General features: G+C 39.5%; 1 protein-coding gene across 2 annotated transcripts in view; it reads left to right on the plus strand.

The window, feature by feature from the left end:
* DNAH5 (dynein axonemal heavy chain 5) overlaps positions 1-20,906 on the plus strand; it is a 267,250-nt gene that overhangs the window by 225,869 nt on the left and 20,475 nt on the right. For both annotated transcript variants that reach the window (XM_023625835.2, XM_023625834.2), the window contains exons 66-72: positions 3,079-3,322; positions 4,543-4,657; positions 5,147-5,337; positions 8,032-8,153; positions 9,946-10,095; positions 15,508-15,753; positions 18,974-19,193. In XM_023625835.2, the coding sequence (XP_023481603.2) occupies positions 3,079-3,322; positions 4,543-4,657; positions 5,147-5,337; positions 8,032-8,153; positions 9,946-10,095; positions 15,508-15,753; positions 18,974-19,193 (1,288 nt within the window). The remainder of the gene's footprint in view (positions 1-3,078; positions 3,323-4,542; positions 4,658-5,146; positions 5,338-8,031; positions 8,154-9,945; positions 10,096-15,507; positions 15,754-18,973; positions 19,194-20,906) is intronic.

Here is a 20,906-nt window from a genome sequence, read left to right on the forward strand (position 1 = left end):
TAGTTGCATATTTTTAGTTGCAGGTCCTCCTAGTTGTGGGATGTGGCATGCCACCTCAACGTGGCCTGACGAGCACTGCCATGAGCGGCGCCATGTCGGCGCCCAGGATCTGAACCCTGGGCCGCCAGAGCAGAGCGCGGGAACTTAACCACTCGGCCACGGAGCCGGCCCCTTGTTTTGTTAAAGAGGGAATTTTTCTTCTCTAGAATGTCTCCGGCCCTGAGTCACTGTGCTCAGAGCATGGGTTGGGAGCCTGATAGCCTTCTAACCGCCATTACTCTTCAACCAGTGTGATTGACTGGCTGGAACACGCGGCAGAGGCCAGCGGCCTTTGCTCTTTGCCTTCCTGCAATTTTGTTACCACAGCTTTCTTTTTAACTTCATGGTTTTCAGGACAGAGTGAGAATTTTAATGTCTATTTCTGGCCCTAAGACGTGACTAGATTTTCTAGTACACTATGAGTTTCAGTTTAACAGATTGAAATAGGTATAGCATTTAATCATTCACTCTACAATATTAGTTGAAGTCTACTATGTACCAGGCATTATACTAAGAATTGGAGAGTGTATCAATGAACCAAAAAACCCTTGGAGCAGAACTAATAAGTAAGTCGTATGTTATGTTAGAAAGTGGTAAATGCTGTTAAAAAAAAAGACATAGAGTGAGTGAGGAGGGAGAGCGAGGGGATCAGGTAGTGGGCTGGGATTTTAAAGAGTGTGGTCAAAGTGGGCCTCGCTCAGAGGGTACCATTTGAGGAAGTTTTGAAGGAGAGGAGGGAGGGAGTTATTTGGGAGAAGAACAGGCCTGACAGAACAACAGCCAGTGCAAAGGCTCTGAGGCAGGAGAGGACTTGATGTGTTCAAGGCAGTGTCTCCAAGTGTGGTACCCAGAATAGGAGTAGCAACACTGTATCAACTGGGACTATGTTAGAAGTGCAAATTCCCGTGGCCTGCTCCAGATTATTGAAAAACCACTGATTTAGGGAAGACCGTGTGTGCCTAGAGCAAAATGAAGAAGGACCCTCACAGGCCTTGGGAAGAGTCTTAGCTTTTACTCTGAGTGGGACTGTTAGTCCTCGGAGGGTTTTGAGAGAGGAGGGGTGTTTCAAAGCATCATTCTCACTGCTGGGTTGGGAATAGACTGTGGGGAGTAAGGGTGGAGGCAAGGGACCTGTTTGGATCCTGTAATTTAAAGGAGAGGTGATGGTACCTTGGACCAGGGTATTGAATAAGTGGAGGTGGTGAGAAATGATTGGATTATGACTCTATTTCTGAAGTAGACATGATAGGATTTGGTGATGAATGGGATGTGGAGTTTGAGAAAAAGAAAGCTGTGAAGAAGAGGTCCAAAGTTTTGGCCTGAGCAGTTGGAAGTATGGGGTTACCCTTTGCTGGGATGGGGAAGGCTTGGGGGATCAGGTTTGCAGGGATCAGATCAGAAGTTGCATTTTGCTAATGGTGCTAGTAGGAGGCATCTCTTATATGTTCGCTTGGAGACATTGGAAGGATGTATGACCAGAGCTGATGAAGAGCTGAGATATGAGTTTGGGAGCTATCAGCACATTGATTAGTGTTTAAAACAAGACATAATTTGTGGAGTAGTTATGGGGATAAGTTTCACATATTCAAAAAGAAAGTACTAATGTGGATAAATGTATTAAGCACTAAAGAGAAATAACTTGAGTAATGATTAACAGTGGCAGTTTTGACTACATGTGGCCTCTCCCTTCCCTTGATGTTTGTGTGAGTTCAGGATCAGAACAAAGGTAAGTCACCTAATTAATTATGTAGCTAATGAGTAGTCCCATTATGTTTTATATGATTTCATATGATTCATCATGCATAACTTTAGATTCCTAGTTCTGTCAGTAGGGAGTAGAAGCTACAAAACCTACTGTGCCATACCCAGAATACCCAACTGAACATTTACCTTTCTGAAGCTGCTCTAGAAATTTGAGCTTGGTACCACATGCCCAGGTGGCTGCACTGAGTCACAACCAGAATTGCCAACAATTGTGATTTTATTGTTCAAGTCACCTGCTAACTCTAGTTTTTGTGTAATGTATTTAAACCAAAATGTACATTACTTTATTAGTGCAGCTAAGTGTAGGTACTTTGTCCATGGACACTATTTAAAAAGGCTTTCAGACAAACTTGCTAATGGATATCTTTCTTTTCAATTTTTAAATGCTATTTACTCATTGTCCTTTCCATTTTTGATTCTTGTATTAACTTCAAAGTTAGAACCTCTCCTAACACAATTTGACTGTCATGTACAACTTGACTTGGTGCCAGAAGCGTGTCTTCTCTGTTGTCTCCAGCCTCTGGCCTCATGCTTACTCTGGCATGTTTAGTGTCATGGCTATTTCCTCCTTCCCCCATCTTCACCAGCCCTGTCTTTTCTTTCCTTCTCTTCTACTGTCTCTCTCTCTCCAAACTACCAAGAGGAAGAAATAACCAATAGGGGCAATAATCTTCCAAAGCCATTCTCTTCCCGGCTGTCTATAAAGGTCCTTGAGGACAGATACAGGACTTCACTTCTCTTGGACTGATCAGCACCTTTTCAAGCCAAGATGACTTTTTAATTTAAATGTACCTGCAACAGCAGCACAGATTGCCTGCCTAACTTTTTGGACAGTTACTTTTCACAGAATTGGTACTATTTCAACCAGCAAGTTGCGAATAATCTCATTCAAAGCACACAGCTCTTTTAAACAAGAAACTAAACAGAAGTGTATTTAATCTAAGCCATATGTATTGGGCTTCAAATACATTTCAATATGCTTTCAAATATTTTTAACCTTCAAAACAAGCTTAAATATAATCACAAAAGTCACTTAAAATGATTTGACTTTCAGAAATAAATAGATGATAAAAGGGATATTGGTAATATTTTTAGCCAGTTTCATACTGCTTGCCACCAATTCCTTCCTCCATCAATTCTCCTCTTATTTTGATTTCCGTATTTCCTGCAGTACAGTCCAGGAACTTGAGAGGAGACCTGTAGGTTAACTTTTTAAGGAATGATCAAACAATAGTTGTTAATTAAGGAAGAAAATATATTTATGCAAATTAACAGGAATTGGAGAAAGAAAGAACTCGTCTTATGGAAGATGTAACTGCAAACAAAAGAAGGATGAAGGAGCTAGAAGATAATTTGCTTTACCGTCTGACGAGTACCCAGGGGTCCCTGGTGGAAGACGAGAGTCTCATTGTTGTGCTGAGTAACACAAAAAAGACAGCTGAGGAGGTGACACAGAAGCTGGAAATTTCGGCCGAGACAGAAATTCAAATTAACTCAGCCCGGGAGGAATATAGACCTGGTGAGTTTGGTAATGAAAGACAAATGTCACAGGAAAATGAGAGAAAGAAATGAGATTTGGAGAAATTAAAAGAAGCAAGGATATTATGCAAATGACTGTGCAAAGTGGGGTGGCCATTTATGTTTCCTTTGGGAAATATTCAGTAACATTGGGATGAAAAAATTTTATAATGGTGTAAACTTTCTAGGTGCTTATAATTCATTACAGCTGGCAAATCCTTTAAGGTTCCTATGAACTTATTTTTAAACTAGAAATTAAAGAGGGAGAATTTCTAAAGAAAATCCGACTACAAATGAGTGAAATCTGGGGCTGGCCTGGTGGCTTAGTGGTTAAGTGTGTGCACTCCACTTTGGCGGCCCAGGGTTCACTGGTTCAGATCCAAGGTGCAGACCTACACACCACTCATCAAGCTGTGCTGTGGCGGTGTCCCACATACCAAAAATAGAGGAAGGTTGGCACAGATGTTAGCAAAGGGACAATCTTCCTCACCAAAAAAATAAAAAAATAAAAAATAAGTGAAATCTGAGGAATGAGTGCAACAGTTGTGGGCTGTTCACTAGTTTATCATTTAGTAATAATGAGCCAGTCTTTTATTTGTAGTCTTTGTATTAGGAAGGTGGTTGTCTGGTCTCATGGGAACTCTTCAGTCTTATCCACCAATTTGCAAATTGATGGTGTTCATTGGTTACAAGAGGAACCTGCTGAGAAAATTCAATTTCCTTTAGTGATTTATTGTTCCTCCTTGAAAAATAACTGAAACAATATCATCTGCTGGTGGAGAGTCAGGAGTATCATCTTTGTGATGCCTTGTTTTGCCAACTTGAGGCCAAGGTTAGTCAGGGCTTCTTCATGGAGCTTAAGAGTGAAATTCTTACAATGTCTATGCAATTTGTTGGGTGTTACACTCTTTGCTATCCCTTCGGTTGTCTTTTCTACCTTTATTATAAGAAAACCAGTAAAATATATTTATAAGAGATCTAGAGATTCTGAAATGAAAAGTACCCATTTGATAAACACAAATAGCAGACTACTTACCCAAAGCTTCTAAGTAAGAATTGAGTATATATACATGAGCATTTCTCTAGACTCCATGGTGGTAGATAGTTATTGAGAAGGTATAAAAATAAAACTTGTTTTCGTTTAGAGTTTGTGCTGATCTGTGCATGGGTCGTTTATTTTCCACCCTCGTAGCGCGTGCAACCTTGCTCTTTGTCTTTTAGTGGCTACCCGGGGCAGCATCCTCTACTTTCTCATCACCGAGATGCGCTTGGTTAATGAGATGTACCAGACTTCGCTCCGCCAGTTTCTCGGCTTGTTTGACCTTTCCTTAGCCAGGTATGTCTCAACTCAGGAAGCTGAGCTGAATTCTATATCTGTGGGCTAGAATGATGACATTATGCTTATAAATTCCTTTCTCTTTGCTACTAAAAGTCTTTTTTTCTTAAAATCTAAGATTATTGTAATTACCAGTGTTTAACAAATCATTCTCATTTGTCATTTTATGCTGAGAGAAAGCTCTCCCAAATATTCATCCATTGATTGATTCCTTTGCTTTGATGTGTTTCTGTTAAACAAGAAAATCCCCAAAACGTTTTGAGTGATAATGCCCTGCAGGTAAAATTGATTTAGACAACATTGAGGATCCTGCTATGCTATTTCATGTTGAGAGAATGCTTGTTATTTTAGATTTAGGAGGCTTACTCTTGATGTGTAAAAAATAGAACTGGTGCTCCAAAGTTGCCTATTCTCTGTTAAAGATGTCGTTTTTATGGACAGTTGAAAAGGGCAGTGAGATAAGCCTGATGTAAATGTTCTCTCCTCCAGGTCTGTCAAGAGCCCAATAACAAGCAAGAGGATTGCTAATATCATCGAGCACATGACCTATGAGGTTTATAAATACACTGCCCGGGGGTTGTATGAAGAGCACAAATTCCTGTTCACCTTGCTGCTTACCCTTAAGATCGACATCCAGAGGAACCGAGTCAAGCATGAAGAGTTTCTCACCCTTATCAAAGGTCAATAAAACAATCGAAAGTATTGTACACAGGTGCAGATGTAGGAGTTATTGTGAAGGTCCCGTGTAGCATTTTTTTTCTTCTGGCTATAACAGTTTCCTTGCATTTCGTTGAAGACTGCGTTTACATGAGATATTGTATTTGTTCATTTATTGAATGAATATTTATTGAGAACCTACTGTGTGCTGGGGAACAGAATAGGCACTTGGGACACATAATAAAATAATAAGTAAATTATGTAGTTGTGAGAAACTAGTAATCACTATGGAAGTGACAAAGTGGGATGAGGGAGGTGGGGCGTTACAGGCTCTGTGAAGTGGGGGAAGTTTCAGATTTTAAATAGGATGTTTAGTGGGATCTCTGATGGGGTGGGCCTGCCTGAGAGATGGACAGGTGAGCAGGGGACAATGACCCTGGGGACATTTAGAAGAAGAGTGTTGAAAGAAATGACATTAACCATAGCGTCCAGGTTTGGTTGGAATACTTAAGCTTGTTACAGTTTGGCGTGATGATAACAATCATGGGATTTATAGTTAGGAAGATTCGAGTGAAAATGTTGGCTTTGCCTCTTAATTGATGAGTAGTCTCGAGCAGGTTATTTAACCTTTTCAAACTACAGTTTTCTTATCTATAAAACAAGGATAGTTAAATCTACACAATAGGGTTATTGAGAATTCACCCAATTTTATGTAAACCCTGACACATAGAATATATGCTCAGCAAATGATAGACATTGTCATATTATTTTTAGTATTTTGGTTTATTTCAGATTAGTCTGAGGCTCATGTAGCTTGGACGGGTTATTGGCGGGCCTTTGGCATTCAACAGCTATTTATAATACTTTCAGAGGAAACTTGGAACACACTTACGTTGTAAGATTGCCCTTTGCTAGTTATGTTGGTGAGAACTACTCAATAACATTAGCTCCCTCGTACAGAATTTAAAATCTTGTTTGAAAATGTTAATTTAGATAATCACAATGTTTTGATACTGGTCTTTTAATTTACTCATCTCTAAGATGTGAAAAAATCAGCCTAGATGACTTTCTAGGTCCGCCTTAGCTATGACACTTTGACTATGTGATATAACTTGTATAAATCTTTCTTTATAAGCACATATCATTTTTACAAAGTATTATGATGAAAATTCAAACCCACTTTTTCCCAAAGCAAGGGTTTGAGGAGTGAAGTGACTGGCATAATTTTCAATCATCTTGGGAATTTATGTTGAATTATTCCCATCCCAGCTGTTTATCAGGAGTCCCTCTAATCTGGTGCCACATTATCTGGGAATATGCCTGCTGCCATTACAACCATTCTTTGTGGCCCATTGTGCACGTTTAAAGCAGGCAAGATAGTCATGACAGAGTTACCCTCTAGTAAACAATGAATGATGCTTTGGCTGCAAGGAACACCCTTTCCGTTCCATAAATAGCTTCTCCCTAAATCTCTGGTGACTACCTTATTCTTTTCAATTTGTTGGAAAATGGACAGTCTCCAAGGAAATTGGGGTGACATTTTTCAACACAATGCCATTGTCCTTAGGTCGTTAGCTTCTCTATGGCATTAAAACAATCTGTTTTGATTTTATGAGCTAATATTTTCATTGAAATGGCTTCAAGGCCACACTTACCTTGTTGGAAATATACCAAGATGGATTTGGCAAAAGATAGCAATTTAATGGGATCCATGGTGCCTGGATAAGGTAGAAATTGGCTCAATAAATATCTTGACTATTATTTGTTTATGACCTATTCTGTTCAAAAGAGGATTTTAAAAGTAGCCCAATGGATTGGTTATATCCTTTAAAGAATTATACTCAGAGAATATTTTCCCTGGAACACTTTAATAGATGTTATTTATTAAACGGTATATTTTATCCTATAGATGACTTGCTAACTCTTTCTTTGACTTAAAATGTGATAATTCACATATTTAGGTTTTCTGAGGTGGGTAACAATAACATTTTTAAGGTGTCATTTATATTATGGTGCTGTGAGAGTTATATGACTTATGTGAACTTAGGTAAATCATCAGCAAAAGGATAGGAGTCAGTACCTAGTGGAATCTTTGCCGTGGTTAGGTTGACCAAATGTAAGTGATATAGCACAGGACACTTGGGGTGTGCGCAAAATGGATGTAAATAATATACTGATTTATAGAAGAGAACCCTTCAAGCACATGTAGTGCTACTAACATTTCTAGATAAATCTCTCCTTAAAATGAGCTTGTGCCAACATTGGGCACATCTTAATATTGACAATAAGTGCTCGTTTACTGACCCTCTTCTATGTTCTTGATCCTGTTTTGTGTGCTTTACACATATATTTTCTGTCATGCAGTCATCATCATGACACCCAGGCTTCACTATTCCCATTTTACATGTTTGGAAATAGGCTCAGACAGATAAGCTAGCTCGTCGCAGACCCAAGCCAGGTGGAGCTAGGACAGAATCTAGCATCTCCCAGGTTCCAAACCTATATTACTGATTCTTAAATGTGTTTTGCTAAAATCATTTATTCCTTTACTAAATTTTAAAGCTTGTTCATCACTCTGATTTGTATTTCTGAGCTGAATAAATGTCAAGGTAGTAAAATAATTGAAATTAAAATAGTTTAAGCAAAAGTTTTTACAAATAATATGTTTCACAGTATATAAAGAAAAATCTAACAACTTTATGTGATTAATTTGAAAGGTGGTGCCTCGTTGGACCTTAAAGCTTGTCCTCCTAAACCATCTAAGTGGATCCTAGACATGACCTGGCTGAACTTGGTGGAACTCAGCAAACTTAGACAGTTTTCGGATGTCCTCGATCAGGTAACTTGTGCTTTGAGTAAACTTATGATAATATCACTGTGAGAAGCTTTCTGATTTATCACTAGCTGCGATATTTGTGAAAGAGAGAGACTTCTTAATATTGTCACTCTTAAAATGGTATTAGCTGTACGTGACCTTCCTCACAGCTCGCTCACACTCTGATAAAGCATACTCCACCCATTACAGACCAGTCTTGAGGGAAGAAATTATTTGCCCAGGAAGTTTAACTAGGGCTGTCCTGGGCCGTATGTCAGTATCACCAATTGGAGATCCACAAGTGGAAAAACTGATAGAGTCGACTAGGGTAAATCATTAGATGCACTTAAGAGTTATTGCCTTCTTTCTAGAGATTAAATGAAAAGAAATACGAACAGCCTGCCTTTCAATGCTAAATATCCTTTCTTGCCTCTTGTTCCTCTCTCTCCTTCCTCTCCTGCTCCTCCTATTATACTGTCTTAGTTGGCGTCGGGGTATGAATCTAATGCAAACACTTGGACTTTTCTCTCTAGAAGTTATTATGCTTTCATAATTAGTCAGTTCCCGATGAATTGTGTATATGTTGGGATCATGGAAGTTGGGTATACAGAGTTGCACTGGAACAAGCCAGGAGGCAATTTCTTGAAAATCAAATGACCAGAGAGAAGTCACATTGACAACAAGGTGGCCTTATTCAGCTACAAGTTGAAGGCTTTCTTTAGACCAGAAAGTGTGCTAAGACTGGTTCTTGACTTCCCAGTTTAAGTTGACCAGAAGCTTAAATTCTGCTATATTTTTATGTTTTGGCTTACAGTTGGTGATTACCGTGTAATTAGAGTGCAAACCATTCTTTTGGGTTAAATAACTTTCATTTGGAAGATTTTAATGCACTCTGGCTTATTCTTCTTTTCCCAGACTATTATCTGTTATTGATATTGCTATTTCCTGGAGATTATATATTATGCCTATAATCCCTCCACATTATGTATCTTTCATGATTGAAAGAGGTTATTATTTTTTATTCTTACATTATACTTTCTAAGTATGAACCTGAATGATTTTGACTTTGATTAGACCTCAAGAAATATGCTTGGGGCTTTAATCAAAAGGAGTGTACCAGAGAACATGATTGTATTTATCTGCAGACATTATTTGCTTGTTCTGTGCTTTTGAGATGCTTGCCTGTGCAATGCTTGTCTCTCTTTGATTTTTTAAGTTCCAAAGAGTAACAGTCTGTGTTCTTTTCCTTTATCAACTGCCTGAAGGAAGGAAGTGTCTGATTATTCATTTGATGATGATATTAAGTGGTATATTTCAAATTACTCCAGATTAATAGAATATTGACCAAAAAGCTTCATTCAATAATAAGCATGTATTAAATGTGTTTTTTTGATTCTAAGAGCGGTCCTGGGAATGAGGACATATAAGCGAATGAGATTTGGTTCCTGATCATGGGAGAAATTTCACGGAGCAAATCAGATTTCCTTAAAATAATGAAGAGGAGTTTCCATTGACTTCTTTATTCTTTATAAATTTGTTATCACAAAGGCATAGAAGAAATTAAACACCCGAGGACGCTCCCTACTTTGAAAGCTAGCTGTAGGCTAGTGTTAATAAAGACTGACTTTAGAGCAAGTCACATTTGATTTTAAACCCTCGAACTTTTTGGCACTAGAATGTAAAATATAAAAAAAGTCAAAGGATATCATTCACACACGTCTGGAATGGTCAGAAGGTTTGATGAAAAATATCTGTGAACTATTACTGAAAGATTTTTCTGTGGTATGACATATTTCTTACCCCCTGGTATTTTCAGATATCGAGAAATGAGAAAATGTGGAAAATTTGGTTTGATAAGGAACACCCTGAGGAGGAGCCACTTCCGAATGCCTGTGATAAATCTCTTGACTGCTTTCGGCGTCTTCTCCTTATTAGATCCTGGTGTCCTGACAGAACCATTGCCCAGGTAAAAAGATCATGTTAGAAAACATGGAAGACTATTTTAAAGGGGAATTTTCTTTTAAATTTAAAGAAATATTTAAATGTTAATCCCAATGAAAATTTTCCTGTAGGCTTCTATGTAATTTTCTAGCAATACAAATACGAAAGATGAAAAAGTAAAGAAAAAATAAATGTGCCGAGGTGTACTTTTGGGCTAAGTGATTTAATAATTCTTCTTTGGTCTAAGTGGTGCAACAAAAGTTATTAAGAAAACCGTGTTTTTAAGGTGGGCATATAGGTATAACATAAAGGTAATGTGTTGTTCTATATCATTTTTATATTAACTCAAAAATGACATGGCTGTTCCATTTTGCTAGTAGTAAAATAATGTTTCCTTCATAGGAAGAATGAGAAGGTACTAAGAAGAGAGATAGACTAGAGGGAAGCGTAGCATTCCCAAACCCATAGTCATTTCCCCAGAACATGTCACGACCCTTGATGCAAGAAAGTAGATTGGCCTCAAATGCTTTGAATTTTACATATGGTTGAAATGTAAATCCTGCCTCCAGAAGATACATCTTTTCAAAGACTTTTAATCTGTTGGCCTACCATCATGGAAATTTACCCACCAAAAAGACGTGTAGAGTCTTACCTTCACAATTAAAAATTTAACTCTAGTATTCAGCCTGAGTTGGTTCTTTAAGGACTTCTCCAAGTAAGCCACAGAGTAACAATAGGCTGGTTTATAATAGGATGGAGGAAGTTTTCCCCTTCACTCTCCAGAGGGAATGTTAAAAATGTATGGAGTAACCACCTCCAAGACCGCTTAGGTACTGTGGAACCATGAAAACAACTAGATACAGTGATTTACTGAGAAAAGAAAAATGAGTTTTGCAGCTCAGGGCACTGAGATCACCCTTCCTTCAGTTTTTCTTTTCAATTTCATTACTTTTATTCTGCCCAAATGAATTGTCAAACAGTTGCCTTATTTAACGGCACTGTAGAAGGTTCATGTAGTTTCATTTTTCTTTCTTTCTCTCTCTCTCTCTCTCTCTCTCTCCTTTTTATTTTTTTCCCTATAACACTTTATTTGGTTCAGTGTTGAAATCTGAGTCTCCCCTATACCTTTGTAACTTTGTCATCTTCATCCTGGTTTGTGTTGTCTGTAGACTGATGACAGCCATGGCTTCCTAACTGGTCTCTTGTAGTTAATTCTTGCCCCCTCTTCTGTCCTGTAAATTCTAGAAGAAATGAAAATATGATTATGCCACTCCCTAAATGGCTTCCTGTGGCCCTTATGATAACACCCAAGTCTTAAAGTCTAGAAGGCCCCTCTAGAAAAATGTTCTTTCCTCTAAAGTTCTTATTCTCGCTTTAGATTCCTTTTGTGATTTTCAACCAAATGCCTTCTTGGGAAGCATATTAGAAGGTCTACAATGCTGCCACATTCAATCTCCATTCCCCATAGTCAGTGTCAGGCTGATTTTCAGTATTTTGGCTGAGCTTGACTGTCTGCATCAGGGGACCTTCATCTGCAAGAATGACACACTGTCAGAGGGTGTCTCATGCTACATACACATTTGTGTCTCAAACATACTCAACAAAGAGAAGTCAGAACAGGTGAAGAGGTTTATTTGTTCAATTTTTTCCCTGACGAAGATTGAGCCTGTTTCATTGGGACCAAGTTTTGGGACAAAAATGTTTTCCAGGGTTGTGTGAAGAGTAACCTGTGAAAATGTGGTACTCTATTTCCATTCATGCCAGGGAGGTGTTAGCTTTCTTTATAGATCAGCAGGCTGTGTGGAAGCCTGGGTGGCCCACACCGGGATCTTACGTGAGTTATACTGGACATCCTTCTGTCCCCACTTGGTGATTTGCTCTTTTGTACTTCAAAGTCTCAGCATATGTGCTCTCTGCATGAAATGCTCACCACTCTGACTTCCCTAGCTGTCCTCTTTGTCTAGATAAATCCCACTTATCATCCCAGAGTCGCCTTAAATGCTTCTTTCATGAGGGAGCTTCCCTGATTTATTGCTGCAAGAATAATCTATTTTGTGCTTGCATCTCACCCTGTAAGCTGTAAAGTCCTAAAACTAGTTTGTTTGCTATTACTCGCTCAGTGTATGTCTAATCCTGGGGAGATCCCAAGGCTGGGCTCATGTGTTCACTGCTCTGCCCCTAAAACCTGGTACACTGCCTGGGACAGAGGAGAAGGTCATGGCCCAAGGTTCATACCCGTGGCATGAAGGGAATTATCTGGGATTGGGGGATCCAGTAATGCCTGAAATTATTGTCCTGCTGGTCCAGTGGGATAGTGCACGGTGTTGGATTGGAGTTTAAGTTTAATAAAATGAAGAAATGCACTCTTTCTGGCTTACATATACTGTGGTTTCAAATCAATGCCTACTATATTGCAGGCTTATCTGGAATTGCTGAATAGCCTTACATAATATGTTTTTGTCCCTCAGACTCATTGCAACCCTTAAACTTGGACCCAATTTAAACAAATGATTGTTACCCTATTTGAGAATGTCTCTTTCCTAGGAACAGGAATTTCATCCCCAGAAAAGATCTTCAGTTATAATTTCCATTAATAGCAAAATAGACTTCTGCATAGTCTGTTACATGGATTGGCAAACTAGGGCTTACTAACAAAATTTGGTCTATTAGCTGTACGTGTACAGCTGGTGAGCTAAGAAGGGTTTCCATATTTTTAAATTCCTGAAAAAAGTCACAAGAAGAATAATATTTTGTGATATGTGAAAATTATATAACATTCAAATTTCAGTGACTATAAAGTGTTGTTGCAACATAGCCATGCTCATTTGTTTATGGACTATCTATGGTTGCTTTTGTGCTACAATGGTAGAGTTGAGTTGTTGCTACAGAGATTATATGGCCAGTAAAGCATACAATATTTACTATTTGGCCCTTGATGTATACAACAGAGCATGTTAGCTCATAACATGGATGGTAGTGTCCGTATTGGGTCAATGCAGAATGCTATGGCTAAGTTGGCCATTTTGATCTCCTCACCATCCCAGGGTAGAAAGCACCTGGATCTTGATGAGGTACATTGTAGAGATCCTGCAGTGATGGCAAGAACCCATGGCTGAGAATGAAACTTGTAGAATGCCTGAGCATCCAGCCTTTGATGTACTTCTTGATCACAAAGCACGCTGCCTCAGTGACTGTAACTGAATCTGTACATAGAGTAGACTTCGAGAGAAGCCAAAGAACATGTCAGGCAGACTTTTAAAATACCTGTCAGAAGCCTGCAGAAAAACGTGCAGGCATTTAATACTCAGGTTAGACAATTTGATACTGGATCTGGGCAATCTAGAGAAAATCTTGAGAGATACAAAGACAAATGGCAACCTATGCTCCAAATTCAACTGGACTGAAGTCCACCTCCTCAGAACTTCTCCCAAGCGCTGAAGCCAGTGAAGAAGAAGAATGGAGGAATGGACGATCATCTCCATGAGTGAGGGGCCCAGGCACGGGTTGGTTACTTCATTGCCGCTGGCCAAACCCTGCCAACCGGGGCCCCAACTGCCACTGCTTGGACCTATGGAAAGATAGCTGGGGTGCTTTTCCCTAAAGTAGTCTAGAGATAATTACCAAGGCAGGAAAACCCATGCACTCTACCAAATTGACATGTCTCTGAACCTTCCATTGATATGGTGGCTGGACATTATAGGGAGGGATTATGACTTGAACAGAAGGAGAAGGGACCCCAGAGCAAAATGGCCCAGCCCATTCCGAATTACCTACTATGGGTTTATGGAATGGGAATGCTCATCTTTTTTTTTTTTTTTTCAAGGAAGATTAGCCCTGAGCTAACATCTGCTGATCCTCCTCTTTTTTCTGAGGAAGACTGGCCCTGAGCTAACATCCATGCCCATCTTCCTCTGCGTCATATGTGGGATGCCTAATACAGCATGGCTTGCCATGCAGTGCCATGTCCGCACCTGGGATCTGAACCAGTAAACCCTGGGCCGCCAAAGCGGAACGTGTGCACTTAACAGCTGCGCCACCGGGCTGGCCCCGGGAATGCTCATCTTTATCTTTGCATTCTTATGGGGAAGATGGGTATTTCATGGCAGACTGCTTTTAAAAGAGATCCTTTACCCTGTGATGTAGATGATAAAGCTTGTTTGGGGAGTGTCCACAAACCAGAAGGAATCAGGAAGTAGAAACATTCTGGGCATTCGACAGTGTAGACAGCTGGCACCCATTTCCCCTCTTACCAAGGTATGAGAGGAGATAAAGAGGTAAGCTGGAAGATTCTCTTATGTAGGGGTATGGCAATAACTTTGAGGATGTATAGAACATAATTAGATATCCAAAATGGAGGAAAAGCCTGTCTGACTGACTGAAGTCAAATTCTGGATGTTTTTCAGTCAAAGAAAACAGTTTAACCAGCTCCACCTCCTCTTTGGTGCAGGTCTATCGGAAGCCTCTCTGATTTAAGGGAAATCAGTCCTGCCTAAAGCTGTTTTGTGTTTCCCTAGGAATGGCAGTGGGGAGGCTCACCTACCCAGCCCTTGGAAAGATTACAGGTCATGTTGCCCCTGCAGCTGGGCTCTGCTTGTTATGTGAGAATGACTCTTCTGGGGAATCCCACTGAGGAGAGAAACTTGGGTTTGACCCTCTTAGGGTGGAGAATATTATCAGAATAGGAAGAACTTTTTTTTTGCAGGAATCCAATTATTTGCCAGTGGGAGAATATACACCAAGGGTCATTTGTTGAAAAATAATTCTTTTACCTTGTTTGAAAAAAGGACTGTGTTGTTATTAGAAATATTTTTATGTAGTTGATAATATACTTGACAAAATCTGTGATATTGTGAGCATGGATTTAAGCAAAAAACAAAAAAAAATTAACAGTAAAGGAGATAAGCCAAAAATGGGAAGGGATGGTGATAATGGTTAGGAGAAAGATTATGGATTAAATCTTTAATAAATTAATTAATTCACTCATTAAATATCCAATAAATTTCATTCAATAAGTGGTCATTCAGTAATTATTTATTTGGTAAGTGCCCATTGAATCCCAGGCATGTCCTGCTTCCTTGATTATTTGAATGCGTATCTCTTTCCCTTAACGCATCGTAAATAATAGAGTTTCCTAATATTTTTACTTTTTATTCCCAGTAGGAAGCAGCCAGTGTATTGTTCTGGGTCCTAGACGAAGAGTCAGCCAACTTGGCTTCTGGTCTTTGAACTGTATGATTGTGTGTTGGCAAGTCACACAGCCTCCCCATCCATAGAACAGGGATTCAAAAAAGAAGAAAAGTCTCTGCCCTAGTTCCCTGGCAGGCTACTGTGGACATCATTGAGATAATCTATAAAATTGAATTTTGGAAAGCACACTGCATTATATCTGTGAAGGAGCTGGAACTAGTTTTAGTGATGCATGTACTGTTTTTGGCAGGCCCGCAAGTACATCACGGACTCCATGGGAGAAAACTATGCAGAAGGGGTTATCCTGGACTTGGAAAAGACGTGGGAGGAATCTGATCCACGGACACCACTCATCTGTCTCCTGTCCATGGGCTCAGACCCCACAGATTCCATCATCGCCTTGGGGAAGAGATTAAAAATAGAAACCCGTTATGTGTCCATGGGCCAGGGCCAGGAAGTCCACGCTCGCAAGCTCTTGCAGCAGACCATGGCAAACGTGAGGCCAAATGTCTACTTTTCTGTTGTGTTGTTGATTTTACAGGTTATGGAATAGCAATGCAGCAAAGAACTCATGAATCATTGAGTTTAAATTTACATACTGCATGCCATTTACTAAATAGGGAAAAGTATGGTGTCTATTAGAAAATTTTGATGGAAAAACAGATACAATTTAAAACTTTTTGTGCTGAGCCTTGACTTATGGAAAACTTACCCAACCAGAACATCTTATTTCCCAACCAGTTTTAATAATGCTAACCCCCACTCCAGATCCCAAACCCTCTGTGGGTTTCACAGCCCCACCCCCTCGGCCAAATACTCCAGCCACTTCAGCTCCATTCTTGAAATATCCAGCACTCCAGAATCCACAATGCCATGCCTTTCTTGGGTTCCAGAATGCATAATTTGTGCCCTGGAGTCCCCCAGGCCTGGCCCGTGTCCCAGAAGCCAGGAATCTGTGATTACCCTGAAGTGGTGCCAGAGGTTTTAGGAAACCTGACCTGTCACCTTTCAGGTTGGGGCTCCTAGAGCCCTTTGTGGTTTGTAAATTCTACAGCATGGAAAGCATGTCGTGCTCAGGCCTGGCCTGGGGGCCTCTAAGGGCTGGAAACCAGGAGGTGTCTCTGTTAGGGACAATTAAAGCCGGAGGTGGGGCATTTTCGTGAACTCAAGTTAATTGAATATAGACAGCCCTCCATTTCAACTCCAGAACTCAGGCTCCAGGAGAGGGCACTCATGTGTTCACTTTGATCTAGCTTTTTCTGGGGTGTCTGGCTCTGTCTGGAGGATCCCTTCACCTGTGCTCCCTTTTTCCTCCTCACTCTGGCCAAGCAAGGTGGCAGAACCACTTGGCTTCTCATTCCTGCTGGAGAACACGCAGTCTTGGTCTAGATGCCTTTCTGGCCTTGTCTGGACTGGACCTTACTTCTTTCCTGAGTCTGAGCTTTCCCCCGTATTGCAAGACTCCTTCTGTGCCCTCCATGGGATCCCCCTGCTGAGGACAGAACTCACTGCTCCTCATCCCTCCAACCCTCAATGGCTAGCCCAACCTGAAACCTCCGGGTTTTAGGTCCTGGCTGCCAAATCTAGAACCTTCTCACTGTGTGACCTCCTGGTCCCTTTTCTCTGGTCTAGAACTGATTCCACTGTGTTCCAGAACCTGTATATTTGCCTTAGGCTCTTCTATCCCCAAGCTGTTCCCTGCCCTCAGCTTTAGTGAAAGGGAGGGGCCCCCTCCCATGTGCCATGCTGTGTCTGATGCACTTACTCTGTGCAGTTGGGAGGAAGGAGTGGGATTGCATTGTGTCGAGAGATGGAAAAATACATCTATATTTAAGAATCCCAGGTCTGGTTCAACAGGAGGGATTGGTGGACTTCCATCCCGGCCCCTCCCTGCTCTTTACTTCCTCTGTCCCTCCCTCTGTCTATTACTGTACTTAGAACAAAACCCCTAACATTAATAGGGCACTTATTTAACTTGACTTTAAAATAAATAGTTGTGTAACTGAGAATTACAGTTTCAGGCAACTAGATTAGAAGTTAAATGGAGTATTGTTAGCCTTCGGTTTATTTGCGTTTTCTGTTTAGTAGTTTTATTTCAAGAAAAAAAAAGTCTTTGCTATTATTAGCATGCTTATAACTTGTCAGAGGCAATAGTTTTTTAAGAGTTTTGTAAGAAAGATTTGAGACAATATGACAGAATGAGCCAGCTACCCAAGAATAGCAAAATAGATGATCTACTCAGTAAGAAGAGCACAAAACATTTAATACAGAATGCGGCAGTACCAGAGAACGGCCTTGGCTGCAGGATTCTGTTGGCGAAGACTGAAGATCAAAGTTCTTACCTACGAAACCTAGCTCGGGACTCGTCTGTGTCCTGGATGCAGGAGAGCAACTAAAGCCTTGTTGCTGTTGTGTTTTATATTTAATTTATTTTGTTTTGAACTTTGGACAGTATCAATTACATTTTTCAAAGGACAAAAATTAGATAATTTATTTATTCAGCAGGGCTCTGTACTTCTGAGGAAAATATAAGGGAATATGTGAAATTCCAAAATGATCAGTTTTATCTGTAGGTCTATTAAAGATTTTCGTTATGGCACTTAGTTTCATAAAAAGAGAATTAACTCAGGCTGCACGAGTGAAATCTAAATGATCCAAAGTTACAGAGCCAAGAAAAGAATTCAAGATTATGATCTGGATATTGTAGATGATTTTAGCAAAAATATTCTATAGATTAGATATTGGGTAATTTATTATTGCGTGACTTAAGATTTTGCTTGTGTTGCTTTATAGGAGGAAACGTATGCTTATATAATACTTTATAGGGAAGATACGGCTTGTTGTTTCCTTAGACTCTTGTTCTTAGAGTGGTCATATTCCTCAGAGAGGGTTCTTCCACATTCTAGAGGGTATATACCCTGCTGCCAGTATTCTGGAAACTTAGTGGGAGAAGGGTAGGAATAGGTCTCAAAATTCATAAGGTAAACTTTGTTTTACCTGTTTTCAGTGAGATTCTTATACCCTTAATGTACCGATATCTCTAAACCCTGTCTGTTTTGCCTTCTACAGAAAATCAGCTTTCCATCCTCCGTTAGGGGAGGCAGGAAGCTGTTGTGGGTCTGGGTCTTGCGTTAGCCCGTCTTCTTACCCTACCTGCAGGGGGACCTCTTGTCACCTGTTCTTGAGTGTTTTGGGAGTTATGTGTATAAATCAGTTACATCTCACTTTTCCCCAAATGCCACTTGAGAATTCAGTTTTCTTGAGTCCGTTTTAAATGTTATTGTTGTTGTTTTCACCCTCACTGTTTTTGTCCTTAAGAGTTCATGCTTTTAAAAAAGTCCCTTTGCTGTAGTTTTCATGGAGTTTGGTGAGGGAGCTGAGCTAATCAACCATCTTTACTTGAAAGTGTTGTTATCTCATTTTATGTTTCACTTTCAAGTGAAAACTTTTCAAGGAGTTATTTTCATGACTCCTACCATATATGATTGCTACAATTGCTGTGATAGTATACTGAGGGAAAAATACATGGAACAAGAAAAAAATATATCTTATGTCAATTAAACATTATTTTATCCTTAGATTTGACCTAGATTAATTTAAAGAGATTATTGTTTTTCTATTAAATTTTAATTACTTAATTTCTAAAGAACATACTAATTGAAATCTCTGGACGAAGCACAAAATAGCCTAATTTCCATTTACTATTGTTGACTTAGGGAGGATGGGCCCTTCTGCAGAACTGCCACCTGGGGCTGGATTTCATGGATGAGCTAATGGATGTAATTGTAGAAACTGAGACTGTCCACAATGCTTTCCGGCTATGGATGACCACCGAGGTTCATAAGCAGTTTCCCATTACACTCCTTCAGATGTCCATTAAATTTGCCAATGAGCCTCCACAGGGCCTCCGAGCAGGACTGAAAAGGACATATGGTGGTGAGTTAAGGAATACTTCCAAGTCTATGGGATTCTTGTACTTAAATTGTTTTCTTAAATAAATTATAAAAACAGAATTAGCTGGGATACAGTTGTAGCACATAGTACTATTATAACATGATCGGAGGGGATAGCCTGCTTGGTCATGCTCCCTGTGGAATATGTTCTGGCAGTGTTAGGGCATCAGAGCTTGGATTTCCCACCTGATATTTTCCGTTTTCCCAATATTGCTCTATTTTGGCCTACGTTGTTCTTCACTAGACACCTGCCTTTTTATGTTAACATCTAAAATTGATAATTTGGGCGCCAGCCCTAGTAACCTAGTGGTTAAGTTCAGTGCATTCAGCTTTGGCAGCCCAGGTTTGGTTCCTGGGTGTGGACCTACACCACTCATCAGTGGCCATGCGGTGGCAGCCCACATACAAAATAGAGGAAGATTGGTGACAGATGTTAGCTTAGGGAGAATCCTCCTTAGCGAAAGAAAGGAAGATTGGCAATAGATGTTAGCTCAGGGCGAATCTTCCTCAGCATAAAAAAATAAAATTGACAATTTTGTCATTTATGGTCTCCGTGCTCCATACCTAAAGTTGGGCAGTAGCCTCTTCCAAGAGAAGAGGCTAAATTAAAATAATGGTCTGCTTTCATTTAGTGAAGCCATATGTTAGGATGTTAGCTAAATTAGAAGTCAAACAGTAGCAACAAAACCAGATCAAAACGCCCCGCAAATTACAACCTGAACTGAGATATTCTCCTTGCCTTTGCTTCCTCTGCTTCATGGCTTCCTGTTGGGACTCATGGTCATGAAAAGAGCATGGACCTCAGAGTCAGAAATCTTGATCCTGGTCCTTCCTGAACAAATGCTTTGTTCTCTTGGGGGCTGGTCACTCAAGCAACCAGTTTCAATGTTCTCATATGTAAAATAGGGAAAAAAAAATCTATCTAGGACAATTGGAATAAATTTTAATAATGTTTATTTATTTAATCAAATTTTATTCTTTAATAATAATGTATTTAATAATAAGAATGAATATAATAATCATTACATTATCAATCTGAAAAATCTACAAAGAGATTTATTTTGGAGTTGCTAACAAAGCTCAAATTCCTGCCAATCTACAAGGTAATTTGGGGATAAAATAGATGTGGAAGGATAATGGCAGTTAAAAAAATTACCAAATGAAAAGATATATAATAATATATATACAATATAATATATACATGTATAATAATCATAATTATTTGGGGCATATACTCAGGCTGCGATGGGCTTCTATATACACCATATTATTAGTGATGTATATAGAAGCCCATTGTAACCTGAGTACATGTCCCAAATAGTAATAATAATTGTATTATATATATAAATATTACATATATTATTATTATTACCATAGTATTATATAGTAGTAGTATTTATTTATTGCCATCACTCTTCCACCTTTATTTTTATCCCCATGCTATCTTGTTAGATTGGCAATAACTTGACCCATGTTAGCCAGCCCACACCCCCCAAAGCTCTTTGCAGAGTTTTCAGAGAGAAAAAATGCCCCTGGACACCCAAAAGTTAAATTATAATTGTCATTTGAATTTGGAAAAAATAATTCAAGGTAGGTGAAGTTTAATATCAGGAATTTACAAAATAATAACATAAGGATAATAGAAAAAAAGATGTTTGAGAGATGATACAGTTTTCCGCCCAACTGACCATGACAG

This window comes from Equus caballus, chromosome 21 (assembly GCF_041296265.1).
Source record: "Equus caballus isolate H_3958 breed thoroughbred chromosome 21, TB-T2T, whole genome shotgun sequence".
Lineage (NCBI taxonomy): Eukaryota > Metazoa > Chordata > Mammalia > Perissodactyla > Equidae > Equus > Equus caballus.